This window comes from Muntiacus reevesi, chromosome 1 (genome assembly GCF_963930625.1).
Source record: "Muntiacus reevesi chromosome 1, mMunRee1.1, whole genome shotgun sequence".
Taxonomy (NCBI): Eukaryota; Metazoa; Chordata; class Mammalia; order Artiodactyla; family Cervidae; genus Muntiacus; species Muntiacus reevesi.
In genome coordinates, this window is record NC_089249.1 from 194,501,261 (window position 1) to 194,517,104 (window position 15,844).

The following is a 15,844-nucleotide window of genomic DNA, read 5'->3' on the forward strand; positions in this document are numbered from 1 at the left end:
GTGCTTTCTTCTGCCTTTCTCTGGCTCCCGCCATCTGCTGATGGACAAGATTCCTCCCCACCCCCACCGCCCCGGGAGAAGGATCTGGAAAGGGAACATTTTCCTACAGTGTCAACACAGGCTGCAGCCTCTGAGGGGATACTGTGCTCAGCTGGGGAGCAGTTGTGCAGGTGCCGAATTGAAGTTTTACTAAATTTCCTGCTTATTCACTCATTCAGCAAACATCGGGCACCCGTTGTGTGCCAGGTCATGTTCAAGGAGTATGGGACACTGCAGGAAGAGCCTATGCCCTCAAGGAGATGACATTTCAGAAGAAGAGACAGATACAAAAAATTATTTTAAAAGATTATTCTAGAAGAATATTTAAAAAGATAATGAGACAGAACTGACTGGCAAGAGGCTCTTTTATATGGGGGTGGGGGGAGGTGTCAGGGAAGGATTCTCCTTAATTTATCTTAAACTTTTTATTTTAAGAATCTGTCTCCAGTGCAGGTTCTATCGCTGGGTCAGGAAGATCCCTTGGAGAAGGGAATGGCTACCCACTCTAGTGAGCTTGCCTGGAGAATTCCATGGAGAGGAGCCTGAAGGGCTACAGTCCATGGGGTCACAAAGAGTCGGACACAACTGAGTGACTAACACTTTCACTTTTACATTTTATATGGGAGTATGATTAACAATGTTGTGATGGTTTCAGGTGGACAGCAAAGGGACTCAGGTATACACATATATGTATCCATTCTCCCCCAAACTCCCCTCCCATCCAGGCTGTCACATAACATTGAACAGAGTTCCCTAAGCTATATGGTAGGTCCTTGTTGGTTATTCATCTTAAATATAACAGTGTGTACATGTCCATTCCAAACTCTCTAACTATTCTTCCTCCCCGTCCTCCTTTAAAAAAAATTTTTTCCCCTGAATTTAATTCTATTAAATTCATTGCTAAGATAGAAATAAATTGAGAGGTTTCACATCACAAATATGGCTTCATTGTGATAACATTTGCCCAGAGCCACAGACATTGGGGTACATGGACCGCACTCTCCTCAGTCTTATTCTCTTGTGCATCCCAGCTTTACCTGAGTCTGACCTCAAGGGCATTTCAGACCCCTATCTTAGGGCGTGGCAGTCAAGCCACAGAGAGTCCTGGCGTTTCAAGTGGGAAACAAGAATACAAGTCATTGGATAGGAAAAAAAATACAAGGAACTAAGCATAAACGACTAAATGGGACATACCATAATGAGATGCCACCTACACGCCATTTGTATGGCTGTATTAAAAACAAAAAAACCACAAGACTTTCCTGATGGTCCAGTGGTTAAGATTCTGTGGTTTCAAGGTAGGAGATGCAGTTCGATCCCTGATCAGGGAACTAAGATCCCACACACCTCGATTAAAGATCCTTCATGCTGCAACTAAGACCAGGCACAGCCAAAATTTAAAAAAATAAATAAAACCATCATGTGATCCAGCAAGTCCACTTCTGTGTATATGCACACAGAAGAATTGAAATCAGGGACTTGGATATTTGCACACTTGTGTTCATAGTATTATTCACAAGAGCCAAAAAGTGGAATAAACACAAGTGTCCATCTGTAGGTGAATGTATAAATAAAATGTATATATACGCAGTGGATTATTATCCAGCATGAAAAAGGAAGAAAGTTCTGAAACGTGCTCTAAATGGATGAATCTCCAAGATATTGTCTAAAGGAAATCGGCCAGATCCAAAAAGATAACTACTGTGTAACTCCACTTACATGAAGTCCCTTGTTCAGCCGCTCAGTCATGTCTGACTCTTTGCGACCCCATGGACTGGAGCACGCCAGGCCTCCTTGTCCTTCACTGCCTCTCAGAGTTTGCTCAAACTCATGTCCACTGAATCAGTGATGCCATCCAATCATCTCATTCTCTGTTGCCTGCCTCCGTCTCCTCTTGCCCTCAATCTTTCCCAGAATCAGGGTCTTTTCCAATGAGTCAGCTCTTTGCATCGAGACTGGAGCTTCAGCTTCAAGCAACAGTTCTTCCAATAAATACTCAGGGTTGATTTGCTTTAGGATTGACTGGCTTGAGCTCCTTGCTGTCCTTGAAATCCCCAGTGCAGTCAAATTCCTAGAAACAGAAAGTAGGACAGAAAGTGGGTGCCTGGGGTTGGGGGAGAAGGGGGGCAGTTGGTGTTTAATGGGTACCGGCTTTCAGTTTTGCAGGAGGAAAGAGCTAGATGGTTAGCAAGGTTGCACAACAAAGTGAATGTGCTGAATGCCGCTGAACTGCACACCTAAATTTGGTTAAGATGGTAAACTTTCAGGGCTGTCTTGGTGGTCCAGCGGCTAAGACCCCGTGCTCCCAACACAGGGAACCTGGGTACCATGCCTGGTCAGGGAACTAAATTCCACATGCCTCAACTAAAGATCCGGCTCAGCCAAATGGGACTTCCCTTGGGGGTCCAGTGGTTAGGAACTCAGAGCTTTTACTACACGAGGTACAGTTGAGTCCCTGGTCGGGGAACTAAGATCCCGCGTGCAGAACTGCACAGGCAAAAAAAAAAAAAAAAAAAGCCAAATGCGGAGACAATGAGGAGTCCCGAAATAACAGCAGAAGGGGTGGCATTACCGGAGCCCAGGAATTTTGGTAGCTGGGAGAAGAGCCGTCTGCGGCAGAGAGAGAGGAGATTCTAGCCTCTCCCCTCCTCCAGGCCCCACCTCCCGCCAGCGCCCCTTTGTGCTGAACCCTGGTGGACGTGGGAAACGGGGTTCCCTGCAGGACCCTGCCCAAGGGCAGAGGACCCGGAGTGTGGAGGCAGTGGGTAGGAAAGTGTGCAGACTGGCTTGAGTTCTGGCTTGAGTTGGGTGACTTTGGACCCATCCGAGCCTCCGTTTCCCCACCTGCAAACCGGGCGATGCAAATCCCGGCCTCCCAGGCTCCGCAGGTGGCGGGTTTAGAGGTGGCTGAGCGAAGCGCCGGGAGTCGCCGGGACTGCGATCTTCTCTGTGTCCACAGGGTGGCACTTCCTTCCTTCCTTCCACCTTTTGTCTTGGGAAGGTTCCAAAATGCCTCTGGGGGCAAGAGCTGAGCGGACCGCACAGGAAGCGTTCCGGGCTTGCAGGCGGTCGCTCGATAATTGGTTGATTGACTGACTCCATGCTCAGCCGCGTGGCAAACCGGACAAATGAGCCTTAACAGTCCGGGCGCGCGCAGGAGGGGCTGGGCAGTGGCCGAGAGCGCTGAGAGGGGAAGGTGGGCAGGACCTGGGCGGGGGGAGGTCCCCGGGGTCCCCGGGCAGAGGGAGAGCCTGGGAGAGACTGGAGGTGATGGAAGTTTCTGATGCCTGACCTGGGCAGTTTTCTGTTAACGGAGGGAGTAGTAACTGAAATCCTTCCTCGGGCGCTCCCAGCGTGCCAGTGAGTGTGCACAGACACACAGGATTAGAGTGTCAGGATAAATAAGAGCGGACCCTTCTTGGGGATTAACTGGCTGCAGCCTCTCTGTTGCCGCCCAAGGAGGGGCCAGGCCCAGAGCCCATTTTACAGATGGGAAAGGGGAGGCTGGTGTCCCTGGGCTTGAGTCCCGAGCTCCTGGCAAGACCAGGATGCCCAGCCTTTTTGTCCTTCAATAGCAGCAGCCTAAAAGGCAAGGCCACGGTGGTGAACCTCTCTGGGCTCACAGGGGCTCCCCTGGGGAAGGGTCTGGTTGTCACCCAGGTAAGATGAGGGGCAGCTGGCCGGCTGCTTGGAGTTGGTCTGTGGGCTCCCCCAAAGGGGTGGGGAGCAGACTGGAGCTTGGGAGCTGCTGTCCCTGAGGACAGGGTGTGGGCAGGTGACTCTGAACTCCTGCCTTTCCAAGAGGCTCAGCAGCTCCGGCCAACACCAGCCGGGTAGTGGGAGGAAGTTGCTCCCCCAAGCCTGACACCCCAATTGACATCCTCTGCTGCCTTCACCCCCCAGCCCCAGCCCCCACAGGCATCTGAAACCACAGCTGCCTGTGGTGAGTCAGGCTGGAGCCTGCGGGGCTGAGCCCAGGTCCGTGGGAGGAAAGAGGGGGAGGCGGGGAGGGGGGAGAGCTGTCCACATGCCGGCCCGCCCCCATGGTGGGGGGCAGCGCCCCCCCTCCTCTAGGCAGTGAATTCCCTCAGTGATGAGGAGATGAGAGCACCTGAGAGTTGAAATTTGAGCAAATACTGGTCACATCACCCACCCCACGGAGTGGAGTGGAATTGAGAGGCAGGGAACAGCCCCCAGGACTCCTGGGTCCGGTTCAGCCTCCCCTCCAGGCAGCTCAGGTTTCAGCTCTGACTCCTGCCCTCCATGAAGGGGCTCCACCCTCCCCGGCACAGCTGCTCTGCTTACACCATGGCCTCCTCTCCCAAGCTGTGCCTGTGATTGGATGGAAGGCCGGGAGCTTGGGGGTTCAAAGCAAAACCATCCCCCAGTCAGCTGGGCCTCTGCGCCATGACCTGTGTCAAGAGGGCAGTGTCAGACTCTCCTTTCCCAAGCCCCAACTCTGAGCTCCCCCACCCCACCCCCGGAATCTGAAAATCCTCCTCATGTCTCACTGTGGACTGCAGGCCTGGCTTGATCCAGCCCCAAGGCCTCTCATCCTCTCCTTGCTGGCCTCTTTGCTGTCTCTGATCCTTTGTACTTGCTGTTCCCTCTGCCTGGGTCACTGTCTCCATATTTTTGTCCCCTGGGCGTTCAGGTCTGTCTGGGCCCAAATTACTCTTCCTCCCTGGGGCCTCCAATAGGCTCTGCCTTCATCAGCTGTGACACCGTTTGTGAACAGCTTGCCTTCACTGTGCCTTGGTTCCATCACTGAAGGACACTGGGAGCCAGCACCCAGTACCTGCTCATGGCCTCCACAGTAGCGTGGCTCCCTGGAGGGGGCGCCTGGCAGGTCACAGATGTCGAGTACACTGCTGAGTCAGGTGGGGAGGCCACCAGGAGGTCCTGGGGGCTTCCTGGGGGTGGTCCAAGCACTGCCGTGTCTGTATTGGTCCCTTGTGGTCAGTCTTCCCAGCCTCTCCCCAGCCTCAGCCCACCAAGCTTGCCAGAGGTCCAGGTGAAGAGGTTCAGCCTCTCGATTCCATACACCCTTGCCTATTTTCTCCAGAAACACCAATTAAAAACCAGGTTGCATAAGAGATATGGGTTCGATCCCTGGGTCAGGAAGATCCCCTGGAGTAGGAAATGGCAACCCACTCTAGAATTCTTACCTGGAGAATTCCATGGACAGAGGAGCTCAGTGGGCTCCATGGGGTCACAAAGAGTCAGACACGACTGAAGTGACTTAGCGCTTAGCAATGTAACTTTAGTGTTTTAAAGCAGTTTTCAAACATTACTTTCTGAGATGTCAGTTATATGAAATTTTATGAAAGCATAGAAATCCTAGAAAACAGATTGAAAGATCATTGAAATGTTAGCTGTGTTGTCTCTAGGCAAAAAAAAAAAAAAACCAGGTTGGCCAGGTGTGTGGATATTTGACCAGCAACCACTAAGGACTTTTAAGTGCTCTGTTGCCTGGCAGGGCTCTACCAAGTACAGGCCTGGGTTCCAGTTCTTGGTCTCTTTCCACCTGGGTAACCTTGGACAAGAGACAGGCGCCTCGGAGTCCGTTTCTCATCTGAAGAGCCAAGAACCCATGGACCCTGGGGCCCCCCTGCTGGGTTCAGCCTCCCGGGGAGGGGGGGTGTCACTGTGACTTTGGGCAACTGACTGGACCAAGCTGTGCCTCAGTTTTCCTACCTGTAAAATGGATCCCCCTCACCAGCTTGGGTTGGTGCTGGCCTGAGGGGATGGCAGAAGAGGAATGGGGTGGGTGTGTGGGGTCAAGTCTCAGTTCTGCGGGCGCCAAGGTTTGGGTTCCATGCTCCCTTCCTGGTGGTAGGGGGGACACTGATCCTGCACCCCAACCAGGGCTGGCCTAACATTCAACGTGCCCCTGGCTGGCCTCCATAATCTGGGAAAAGGCTGGTGGCTGCTGATGGGCTGGCTCTCAGAGGGAGAGCAGGCGGGGCGGGGGTGGGGGTGCAGGCTGGAGGCCGTGGGCCAAGGCCATCCGGGCGTCTGGCCAGCCCCGGGCAGTGAGTCAGGGCCCAGGCATGCAGAGGGCCAGGGCCTCCCCTGGCCCCTGTGAGCTCAGGCACCTCCCCGAACCCACCCGTCGGGCCCCACTGGGCTGCATGCCTCACCCCCTTGCTCACTCCTTGAGTTGGTCTCGGGGGGCTGCCTGGGGAAATGGGACATGGCCCCTCTGAATCTTGTGTCCATACAGCCTCCCTCAAATGTCAAATGTCCTTTTTGGTCACTGAGCTCTGGGCAGGCAGGCAATGCCTCCTAGGCCCCTCCCCGAACAAAGCCACTGCTTGGAGCGGGGTGTGATTATGGCAGGGGAGCAGATCCCTTCGGAAGGGGTTCAGGCCCTGAGCTAGGGCCCAGAGAGAACTTTGCCTCTAACTGTACCCGCCTCCCATCACCAGCTTTCTCTCCCAGGAATTCTGTGCCCATTAATTTGAACTAGAGGGAAATACACTTCTCTGCCAGTCCTGGGACCCTCAGCTGTGCCCCAGTCCTCTCAGGGCATGGAGCCCTCCTGGCACCTTCACTCCTGCAGGGGAGCAGGTGGAGGCTGGCTGTGTCAGCAGGAACGGCCATCATGGTGAAGCAGCTTCTCAACTGACCCTGGCAGAACCCTCATGGGTTCCCGGCTCAGACTACAAGGCAGGGGGGTGGAGGTGGGGGTGGCAGCCCTGAGTGCGTCCACCCCCCGCCCCGCCACCCCCAGGGTTTTCAGGACAGGGGTTGGCTCCTAGTATCTAGAGGGTAGAGGCCAGGGTTACTGCCAGATTATCCTATGATGTCCAGGGCAGCCCCCAACAGAGTGACCTGGCCCCAGCACTGTGAAAGCTGAGGCAGGAAAACCCTGGTCTAGGTCAAGTCTTTTGCCCTTTGGAGGCCAAGGGTACCAATGAAGGACTCTGCTTCTTTTTCACGTCATAAAAAAACTCTGCCAACCTTGAAAATGAAAACAGCCCAGGAGGACTTATGGGAACGTATCCTTGAATATGTAAAGCCAAGCTCTCGGCATAAAAGCAGGGCTTCTGAAGTTCTGGGAATCTTGTGAGCCATATGGTCTGGGGATGCTTGCATTTCAGTGACACTAATAACCCCTTTTTGGGGTCTATCTCCTGGACCCCAACAGGCAGGCTTACTTGCCCTAGGACCTCCAAGGACCATACCAAGGGGTATGGGAATGGACTATTTTGATGCCCATTTGATGTACTCGGGTGCCGCTAGAACTTACTGTTCCTTCTGCTTAGAAAATCTCTGATCAAGAAATACAAATTGTACTTACTGTAAGTTGTACAGAGGTGCACAAAACCCAGCACCCAGAGATTCATGTAACTGCCAAATCTATTGGCTTCAGGCAAAGCTGTATCCAGGAGGCACTTGATGGCAAAGGGACCATACTTCTCACTCGCTGCCCTTAGACAGGCAGGCAGGCTGGCCATAAACTTCCTACTTGCAGTAGTACTTCAGTCACTGAGGATGGGGGTTAGGTGAATGCACTGATTGGCTGGCCCAGGCTTTGGCTGCATGCTGAATCAGTGAGGGTTTATTATGAGCGTCTGTGATAGAAAAACTAAGAAAGACACACAGAGCAGGTTAGCCCCTGCACTCGAGAAGTCTAGTATTGATATCCAGTTCCACCATCATCAGAGAACTAGACTCTTATCATCTCTAGAGAATTTCAACCCTCCTCATGTGGCAATACAGCTGCCAGGGCTCCAGCCATCACACCCAAATTCCAGAAAATAGAGGAGAAGGGAAAGGGGACACTCCCTTGCCTTTTAAGAAGTCACATACAACACTTCTTCTTACATTTCACTGTCCTGAATTTAACTGCAAAGAAGACTGGGGAAAGTTCTGTTTTGACTTGGGCAGTTAAAAGGAGTTCCTTACCAAGTGGTGAATGAATATTAGGGAGGCAACCAGTGGTCTCCAATACAGTCCACCCTGGAGCCAGGGATGGGCCCCTATGTAACCTCTTTGTGACTGGCTCTTCCTTTCTAGTCCCAGCATGAACACCACCCCCATCCTCTGGGGCAGGTTCCCTTCCTGGCTGAGGCCCCAGAGCACTCTGGATACTCTCTAGCCTGACGGCATCTGATCACTTCTGACTCCTCCGTCAGCTGCAGATCCTTGTCACCTTCAGCTTGTGTCTTCACCTTGGGCACACAGCAGCACTCAGAGACTGAACGGATAAAAAGGGGCCACGCCTGAATCACAGGTGAAGACGTGGAATCTGTCAGTGGCTACCACGGTGTCACTGGCACGCGCTGTCACGGATGTGAAGTTGCAGCCCTGGCAAGGTTAAGTTGGTTCTCTCTGATTACCTAGTCCAGCATCTGAGGCCAAAGTCGGGAGGGTGGAATGGGGGTGGGGGGAAGAAAATCAGTAAGAGACAAAAACTCATTTATGTGTCAACATTTAATTTTAAGCTGATCTCACCCCCGAGGCGCTGACCACCCACCATGGCTGATTCCCACTATGTGGGGCTGTGTGACGCAGTCCCAGAGGCTCCGGACTACCACTCCGTGTCCACCAGATTCCAGAGATAGTCGCTGATGAACTTCTTAGAGAGCTGGGTGCTGTCCAGGTGGATGGGCTGGGCAACGCTGGGGCCATGGTGGACTGAGAGCACGGGTGTAAGGAAAGCCAGCATGCACTGCCCTCCCCTTCAGCCCCATGACGAAAGGATACTGCCTTTCAATTGTCATTATTAAGATGCTTAGAGGGGCTTCCCTAGCGGCTCAGTGGTAAAGAATCTGCCTGCCAATGCAGGAGGTACAGGTTCGATCCCTGGTCCGGGAAGATCCCACATGCTGTGCAACAACTAAGCCTGTTGAGTGGCATTCAGTATATTCACGCTGTTGTGCAACCATCATCATTCATCTCCAGAACTCTTCATCTTGTAAAATCGAAAAGTCAAAGTGAAAATCACTCAGTCGTGTCTGACTCTTTGCGACCCCGTGGACTGTAGCCTGCCAGGCTCCTCTGTCCATGGAGTTCTCCAGGTCAGAATATTGGAGTAGGTAGTCATTCCCTCCTCCAGGGGATCTTCCCGACCCAGGAATTGAACCAGGGTCTCCTGCATTGCAGGTGGATTCTTTACCAGTTGAGCTACCAGGGAAGGGTCCTGTAAAACTGAAACCCTGTCTCCATTAAACAGACTCCCCCTACCCAACCCTGATAATCCTCATCTTACTTTCCGTCCTCATGAAACTGACTCTAGAAATCTCAGGTAGGTGGAACTATATGGAATTGACTTTTTGTGTCTGATTTATTTCACTCAGCATATTATATCCCAGGTTCATCCATGGTGTAAAATGTGTCAAGATGTCTTCCCTTTTTAAGGCTGAATAATATTCTACTGTGTAGATGGACTACATTTTGTTTATCTGGTCATTTGCTGATAGATGCTTGGGTTGCTTCCACCTTTGGGCTCTTGGCAACAGTGCTGTTGTGAATCCTGTTCAAGTCTCTGCTTTCATTCCTTTGTGGGTATACCCAAAGCGAAATTGGGTCATATTCCAATTCCCAGAAGTGGAACTGGGTCATGTGATCATGCTGTTCAATGTGTGGGACCTGCCACAGTGTCTGCACCATCTAATCCTCCCCAGCAGTGCCCAGGGTTTCACATTCCCCACAAAGGATACTGCCTTTGATCATCCCAGGCTCACACTCATAATCCCACTCGATTTTACTAATTCGGCGATAAAGTTGAGCCACATACCTGTGCAAGAAGACCAAAAAAAAAAAAAACAGAGAAAAGAAGTCATTCCAGTGTCAACTCTAGCAAAGATCCATGGGCTACAGACACACATACACACTCACAGGGACACACACTCACATCACATCTATGGACCTACACAGCTGAAGGGATGGTGACTGTCGTGTCCTCGTCGACTTCCTTCTCTTGTCTGTCAAGATCCGCCTCAATCTCCTTGAGCTCCTCCAGTTCTCTTGTGAGCTGAGTAAAGCAGGTAGTTAAGGACCCCTGGTTTTGGAGGCAGGGCTGCCCACATGCTCACACCTCACAACAACCCTGTCGGCCCCGAGCCACTGGCTCTAGGTGTGTTTTCTAGCTTGAACAGGTGCCTCCAGGCGGGGCTGGGGTCCAACCATTCTGCACACGCAGGAAAGGATATAGGAGGTTGGCCTTCAGGCGGGTGTCCTCCTCGCTGGCCCTCTGAAGCTCAGCTTCAAGCTGCCGCAGCTCGACACCACCCTGATGTGCCTGCTCCTTCGCATCCAGGAGGCTCTGGGCCACCTCCTTCTCTGCAGTGAGGATCTCTGCAGGGTGGGGTGAAGTCTGGGCTCCTCAACTCGAGCTCCCCAGGAGAGCCCCAGAGCAGAGGGCAGCCTCAATGCCCCCATCTACACCCACTTCCATTTGTGGCTCCCAGACCCATCATCCTATTTGCAAATACCCACCAGAGTCCCACCTGGAATCTGACTCAGTGTATCCATTTCACCGAGTCACACCTGAATCCACCAGACGAAGAAACTCCAGTCCCTCCTCGTCCACTGAGTCTTAATGTATGACATCACTCTCCACCCCGTTGCCCAGACAGCAAGCCCAGGACTCACTCTTTGGATGCAGTTGGCCATCCATTCTGGCAGGGCCCCTCCTTCCTCGTGCAGGTCCTTCATCACTCCAGGACCACCCTGTCAGCCCCCCCACTTTGCTTTGGTTGCTCCTGTTGCCAGTCTGTACTGCTCTCTGCCTTCAGAGTGGCTGTGTCAGAGGCCGAATGCTAAGGCACTCCTCTGCTCAAAGACCTCCCAGGGCTCCCCCAGTGTCTCCAGGATAAGGTCCAGGGGCACCTTCGCCCTCCTTGCCAACCTCCATTCTCCTTGCTTTTCTCCCGATCACGTGTTTTCCCTCTGTTCTGGCTTGCAAAGATGCTTCATTAATACGTGCAGACATGCCATATTTCCTCATGTGCTTTCCTGGGCCCCCGCCTGCCTGTCCTCAGGGATGCTCCCATTGGGCACACCCGTTCCCAGCCTGAGGACCTCGTGGATAATGCCCAACTCAGGCGGAATGGACACTGTCCTTTCCCTCCTGGGGCATGGCTGTGCTCCTAGGACAGCCTCATCACCCTGGCCTATTTATTTCTTGTCTCTCTTCTTCAAGGCACAAATTGTGTCTTCCAGTCGCTAGATATCAGCCAACACCTACTCAGAATAAACATATTTGGAACGGAACATCTGAAAAGATCAAAAACACCCTAAGAAGGTTATTGTGTTCCTTCTTATTGAGTCAGAGAAACCGGCCAACCCAGAGAAGACACAGATGACAGTGCTTCTCAGAGGGCCGGTGTTTGTTTACAAACTTAGATCAAGTTAATTTTTAATCAAAGCGCTACATGTCTATGGTTGTGAAAATTTAAACACACACTTGGGCGTGCACACACACACACTCCTCTCTAAGCCTCTCCACCCTCTGAAGCAGCCACTTAAACTCCTCACTGTTTTCTCTGGCATCAGCCTTCATATTTCTAAATAATTTGCTTATGCTGCTATTTCTTGACCTGTGTTAGACGGTGCCTGCTGACTTCCTGTCGGAGAGCTGGGGGTCTGGCTCTCTTACACAGCCTTCCCGCCCCTTCTCCAGGCACCGTCCGAACCACAGCCAAGTCTCCTGGATGTTCAGTCTAAGCCATCACTGCCTACATGTGTGCTGTGCCACAGGTAACCAGGGAGCCCTAACTCACTATGTTCTCTCATAACCCTCTGAGGGCGGCTTAGCCCTCCTTGCATTCGAGAGGCTATGAACAGAAGCTCAAAGAAGTGACTTGTCCACAAACTTAGCTCCAAAGTCGGGATCTGAACTGGATCCTTTGTTCTGGCCATGCTGGGCAGCCTGTGGGATCTCAGTTCCTCGACCAGGAATTGAACCCAAGCCCCTGCAGGGGAAGCATGGGTCTTAACCACTGGACTGCCACCAAGGAAGACCCTGAACTGGATTCTTTGATCAAACCCCAGCACCCTAGAATGCTGACTCTTCTCTCCTTGCCCCAAATCCATCCATTCTGCTGAAACCCAGGCAGGTTATGTTGATCTTCTCCCCAACCACCCATGGAAGTAGAGTTAATGGAATGGGAGAGGAGAAAAGGAAGGAGGAGGAGGAGGAAAGAGCAGAAGACCTGGCCCAGGACATCCATCATGCTTAGTAGTTGTTGTTTTAATTGCTAAGTCATGTCTGACTCTTATACGACCCCATGGACTGTAGCCCACTAGGCTCCTCTGTCCAAGGGATTTCCCAGGCAAGAATACTGGAGCGGGTTGCAATTTCCTTCTCCAGGGGATCTTCTCGACCCAAGGATTGAACCCCAGTCTCCTGCATTGGAAGGCAGATTCCAACATGCTTAGAACCAACATCCAAACTCCTCCTGGGGGCTAGCAGGCTCTGGCTACTGCTGACCTCATCCACCTCTTTCTCCTGGGTCTCCAGGCTCATTCTCACCTCATGACCTTGTCCCTGAGAGTCCCCTCTGCCAGGATCACTCCTCCCCCCAGGCATCCTATGGTTAGCTCCCAGCTCATTCAAGTCTCAACCCAAACGGCACTCCCTCATAAAGTGTAATTGTCAAAACGCATTACAAATCCCTGGCACTGAAACCACAGTGGAAAACTAGATGACATTTCCTCAAAAAAAATTAAATATCAAATTATCATCTGACCCAGCATTTCCACTTCTGGGAAAATACAAAAACAGAATTGAAAGCAAGGACTCAGAGAGATTATTTTGTACCCTCCTGTTCATAGCAGCATTATTCACAATAGCCAAGATGTGGGAGCAACCCAAGTGTCCAGTGATAAATGGATAAACAAAATATAGCGTATCCATACAATGGCATACTGGAGATGATGGTGGTGATGGTTACACAACAATGTGAAAGTGCTTATGCCGTTGAACCGGACACTTAAAAATAGTTAAAATGGTAAACCTTACATTACGTCAATTTTACCACAAGAAAAAAAAAGCTTGAAGCCTTTAAAAAAACAAAAAAACCCTGATGCTGAGAAAAGCTGCAACATGGGCAGCCCCCACCTCCAACCCTTTCAAGGGCACAGTGCTATGCAAGCGTGATTTCTGTGAATTTCACTTTGAGTCATCAAAGAGGTGCTTCAGCAGCCCCAATTCACAGATGAGGAAACTGAGGCTTGAAAGGGAAGCCACTGGACTGAGACCACAGGGCTCATGAGTTAAGGGCTGAAATCCTTAGCCCATCACCTCCTGACAAATTCATTTTTCTTGTTTATCCTCTCCCTCACCCCGCTAGAGTATCAGCAGCCCCTGCACCCCAGGGATTGTGTTTGCTCTATTCCCTGCTGTCACCCCAGGGCTGGCACTATGCCTGTGCACAGCAGGTGCTCAGTAAAACATCTGAACAAACTCAACAGGAAGATGTGGATTATTTATTGTTAAAACCAACTTATAGGAAAAAGAGGCACTGCAAGGTTAAGTAAGTCACCTCAAATTTCACAGCTGGGAAGTGGGAATGCTGGGATTCAAACCCGGTGTTTTGACACTTGAGTTTCAATTCAAACCCTGAGTACCTCAGCTCCTGCTCACAGAGCGGCAGAGCCTGCAAACTCATATATTCACCACTAAACCCCCTGGGTGGCTCAGATGGTAAAGAATCCGCTTGCAATGCAGGAGGCCTGGGTTCGATCCCTGGATTGGGAAGATCCCCTGGAGGAGGGTATGGCAACCCACTCCAATATTCTTGCCTGGAGAATCCCCATGGACAGAGGAACCTGGCGAACTACAGTCCATGGGTGTCGCAAAGAGTCGGACACTACTGAGCGACTAACACACAACCCCCCGCTGCTATCCTGAAGCCCATTTCATGGGTGGGGAAACAGAGGCTCAGAGGGTACAAGGCTCACCTGCACGGGGAAATGGATTAGGGGAAGGGACACCCAGAAGGGAGGTTCGTGACTGACTTGGCCACCGCTCCCATTACACGGGTCCCGGCTGGCCCTCGCCCCGCCCGCCCAGGTCCTCACCTCGCAGCCACTTCTCGGCGCTGTCTTGCGTCTCCAGCAGCCGCTCCACCATCTGCTCGTGGCGCCCCAGCAGCCGCCGCTGCTGCGCCTCCGCGCGATTGGCACCCAGCAGGCTCAGCAGCCCCTGGCTCACCTCCTCCATGTCGCGGAAGGCCGCCATGACTACTTTAGAACCAATCCCGCGCAAATTTAACTGTCCCTTGAGCCCCGCCCCCCCTCCCGGAGAGACCCGTTTCCATTGGGTTGATCCCACGTCAGTCATCAGCGAATGTGGGCGGCTGCTTCGAGTCGGACAAGTGCGCCTGCGCCAGCTCGTCTGTCAGTCCTTGACGAAGGCCAGTCTGCGCAGGGAGGGCGTGCCTCCGCAGTCCCTGATGCGCCTGTGCAGGCTGGAGAGCAGCAGCACGAGCTTCAAACTTTCCTTAGCAAATTCAGTGCCTGCTACTTCCAGGTTGGGGTTCTAGGGGCTAAGCTGATAACTGCATCACGTGGAACCGACGTTCTGCGGTGTGTGCATGGGATACTCACAATAAGCATAAATAAGTAAAGTCTATAAGAAGCTGCAGAGCAAAATGGAGTCTGCAACCAGATTTATTGGGTTTCAACCCCAGATTTGCCACTTATTGACTGTTTTACTGGGCTTACGTGGTGACTCAGTGGTAATGAATCCGTCTGCTAAGGCAGGAGACCCGGGTACCACCCCTGCGTCGGGAAGATCCTGTGGAGGAGGAAATGGCAACCCACTCCAGTATTCTTGCCTGGGAAATCCCATGGACAGAGGAGCCTGAGGGGACAACAGTCCAAAGGGTGGCAAAGAGTCGGACTTAGCCCCTAAACAGCAACAAGCTGTGTTACCCCAGGCAAATTGCTTCATCCCTCTGCTCTTCACGTTCCTCTTCAGCAAAATGAGGGTCATCATAGTGTCTACTTTAAGAGTTGGCTTGGGAATAAATTATCCTATCTACAAAACAGAAATGGACTTGTGGTTGCCAAGGGGGAGGAGGAAGGGAAAGAGATGGACTGGGAGTTTGGGGTTAGCAGGTCTTCCGTGATGGTTAAGCAGGTAAAGAATCCACCTGCAATACAGGAGACTCAGGAGATATGGATTCGATTCTTGGCTGGGGAAGATCCCCTGGAGAAGGAAATAGCAACCCACTCCAGTATTCTTGCCTGGAAAATCCCATGGACAGAGGAGCCTCATGGCTACAGTCTAAAGGGTCGCAAAGAGTCGGACATGACGGAAAACTAAGCACTCACTGACTCAGATGCAAACTATTACATCTTAATAGAAAAAAATATTTAAAAATATATTATATATGTGTGTATGTAAAACTGTCACTTTGCTGTACTGCAAAATTAGCACAACATTGTAAATCAACTATACCTCAATAAATAAAAGAGTTGGCATGAGGGTTAAATAAGGTCAGTGCCTGGTATTCAGTCTGTGCTGTCCAGGTGTTACTGCTTCCTTGGTGGCTCAGTTGGTAAACAATTGTCTTCCTGCAATGCAGGAGACATGCGTTTGATCCCTGGGTTGGGAAGATTCGCTGGAGAAGAAATGGCAGCCCACTCCAGTATTCTTGCCTGGAAACCCCGTGGACAGAGGAGCCTGGTGGGCTACAGTCCATGGAGTCACAAAGAGTGAGCACACGACTCACTCACATGACTGAGCACACAGCATTTAAGGTCCCATATCAGTCGATTCTGAGTGAACTAAAAGGGATTACTATTTAGGTGCTAAGTAAAACAAATAGAAAGCTAGTGGTTG

General features: G+C 51.7%; 1 protein-coding gene across 2 annotated transcripts; it reads right to left on the reverse strand.

The window, feature by feature from the left end:
* Positions 1-8,347: 8,347 nt before the first annotated feature.
* On the reverse strand, positions 8,348-14,250 carry SPC24 (SPC24 component of NDC80 kinetochore complex). Of its 2 annotated transcripts, XR_010662921.1 has the most exons (6): positions 14,077-14,250; positions 10,203-10,347; positions 9,924-10,028; positions 9,711-9,787; positions 8,525-8,685; positions 8,348-8,399 (listed from the first exon to the last, which is right to left on the reverse strand). XR_010662921.1 is itself a non-coding variant. In XM_065932766.1 (5 exons), exons 1-5 carry the CDS (start codon positions 14,234-14,236, stop codon positions 8,579-8,581), a joined length of 594 nt encoding a protein of 197 aa, XP_065788838.1. In that variant the 5' UTR covers positions 14,237-14,250; the 3' UTR covers positions 8,464-8,578. The 2 variants fall into 2 exon arrangements, 1 of the variants encoding a protein (XP_065788838.1); XM_065932766.1 differs by lacking the exon at positions 8,348-8,399 and having other exon boundaries at positions 8,464-8,685.
* Positions 14,251-15,844: the final 1,594 nt, after the last annotated feature.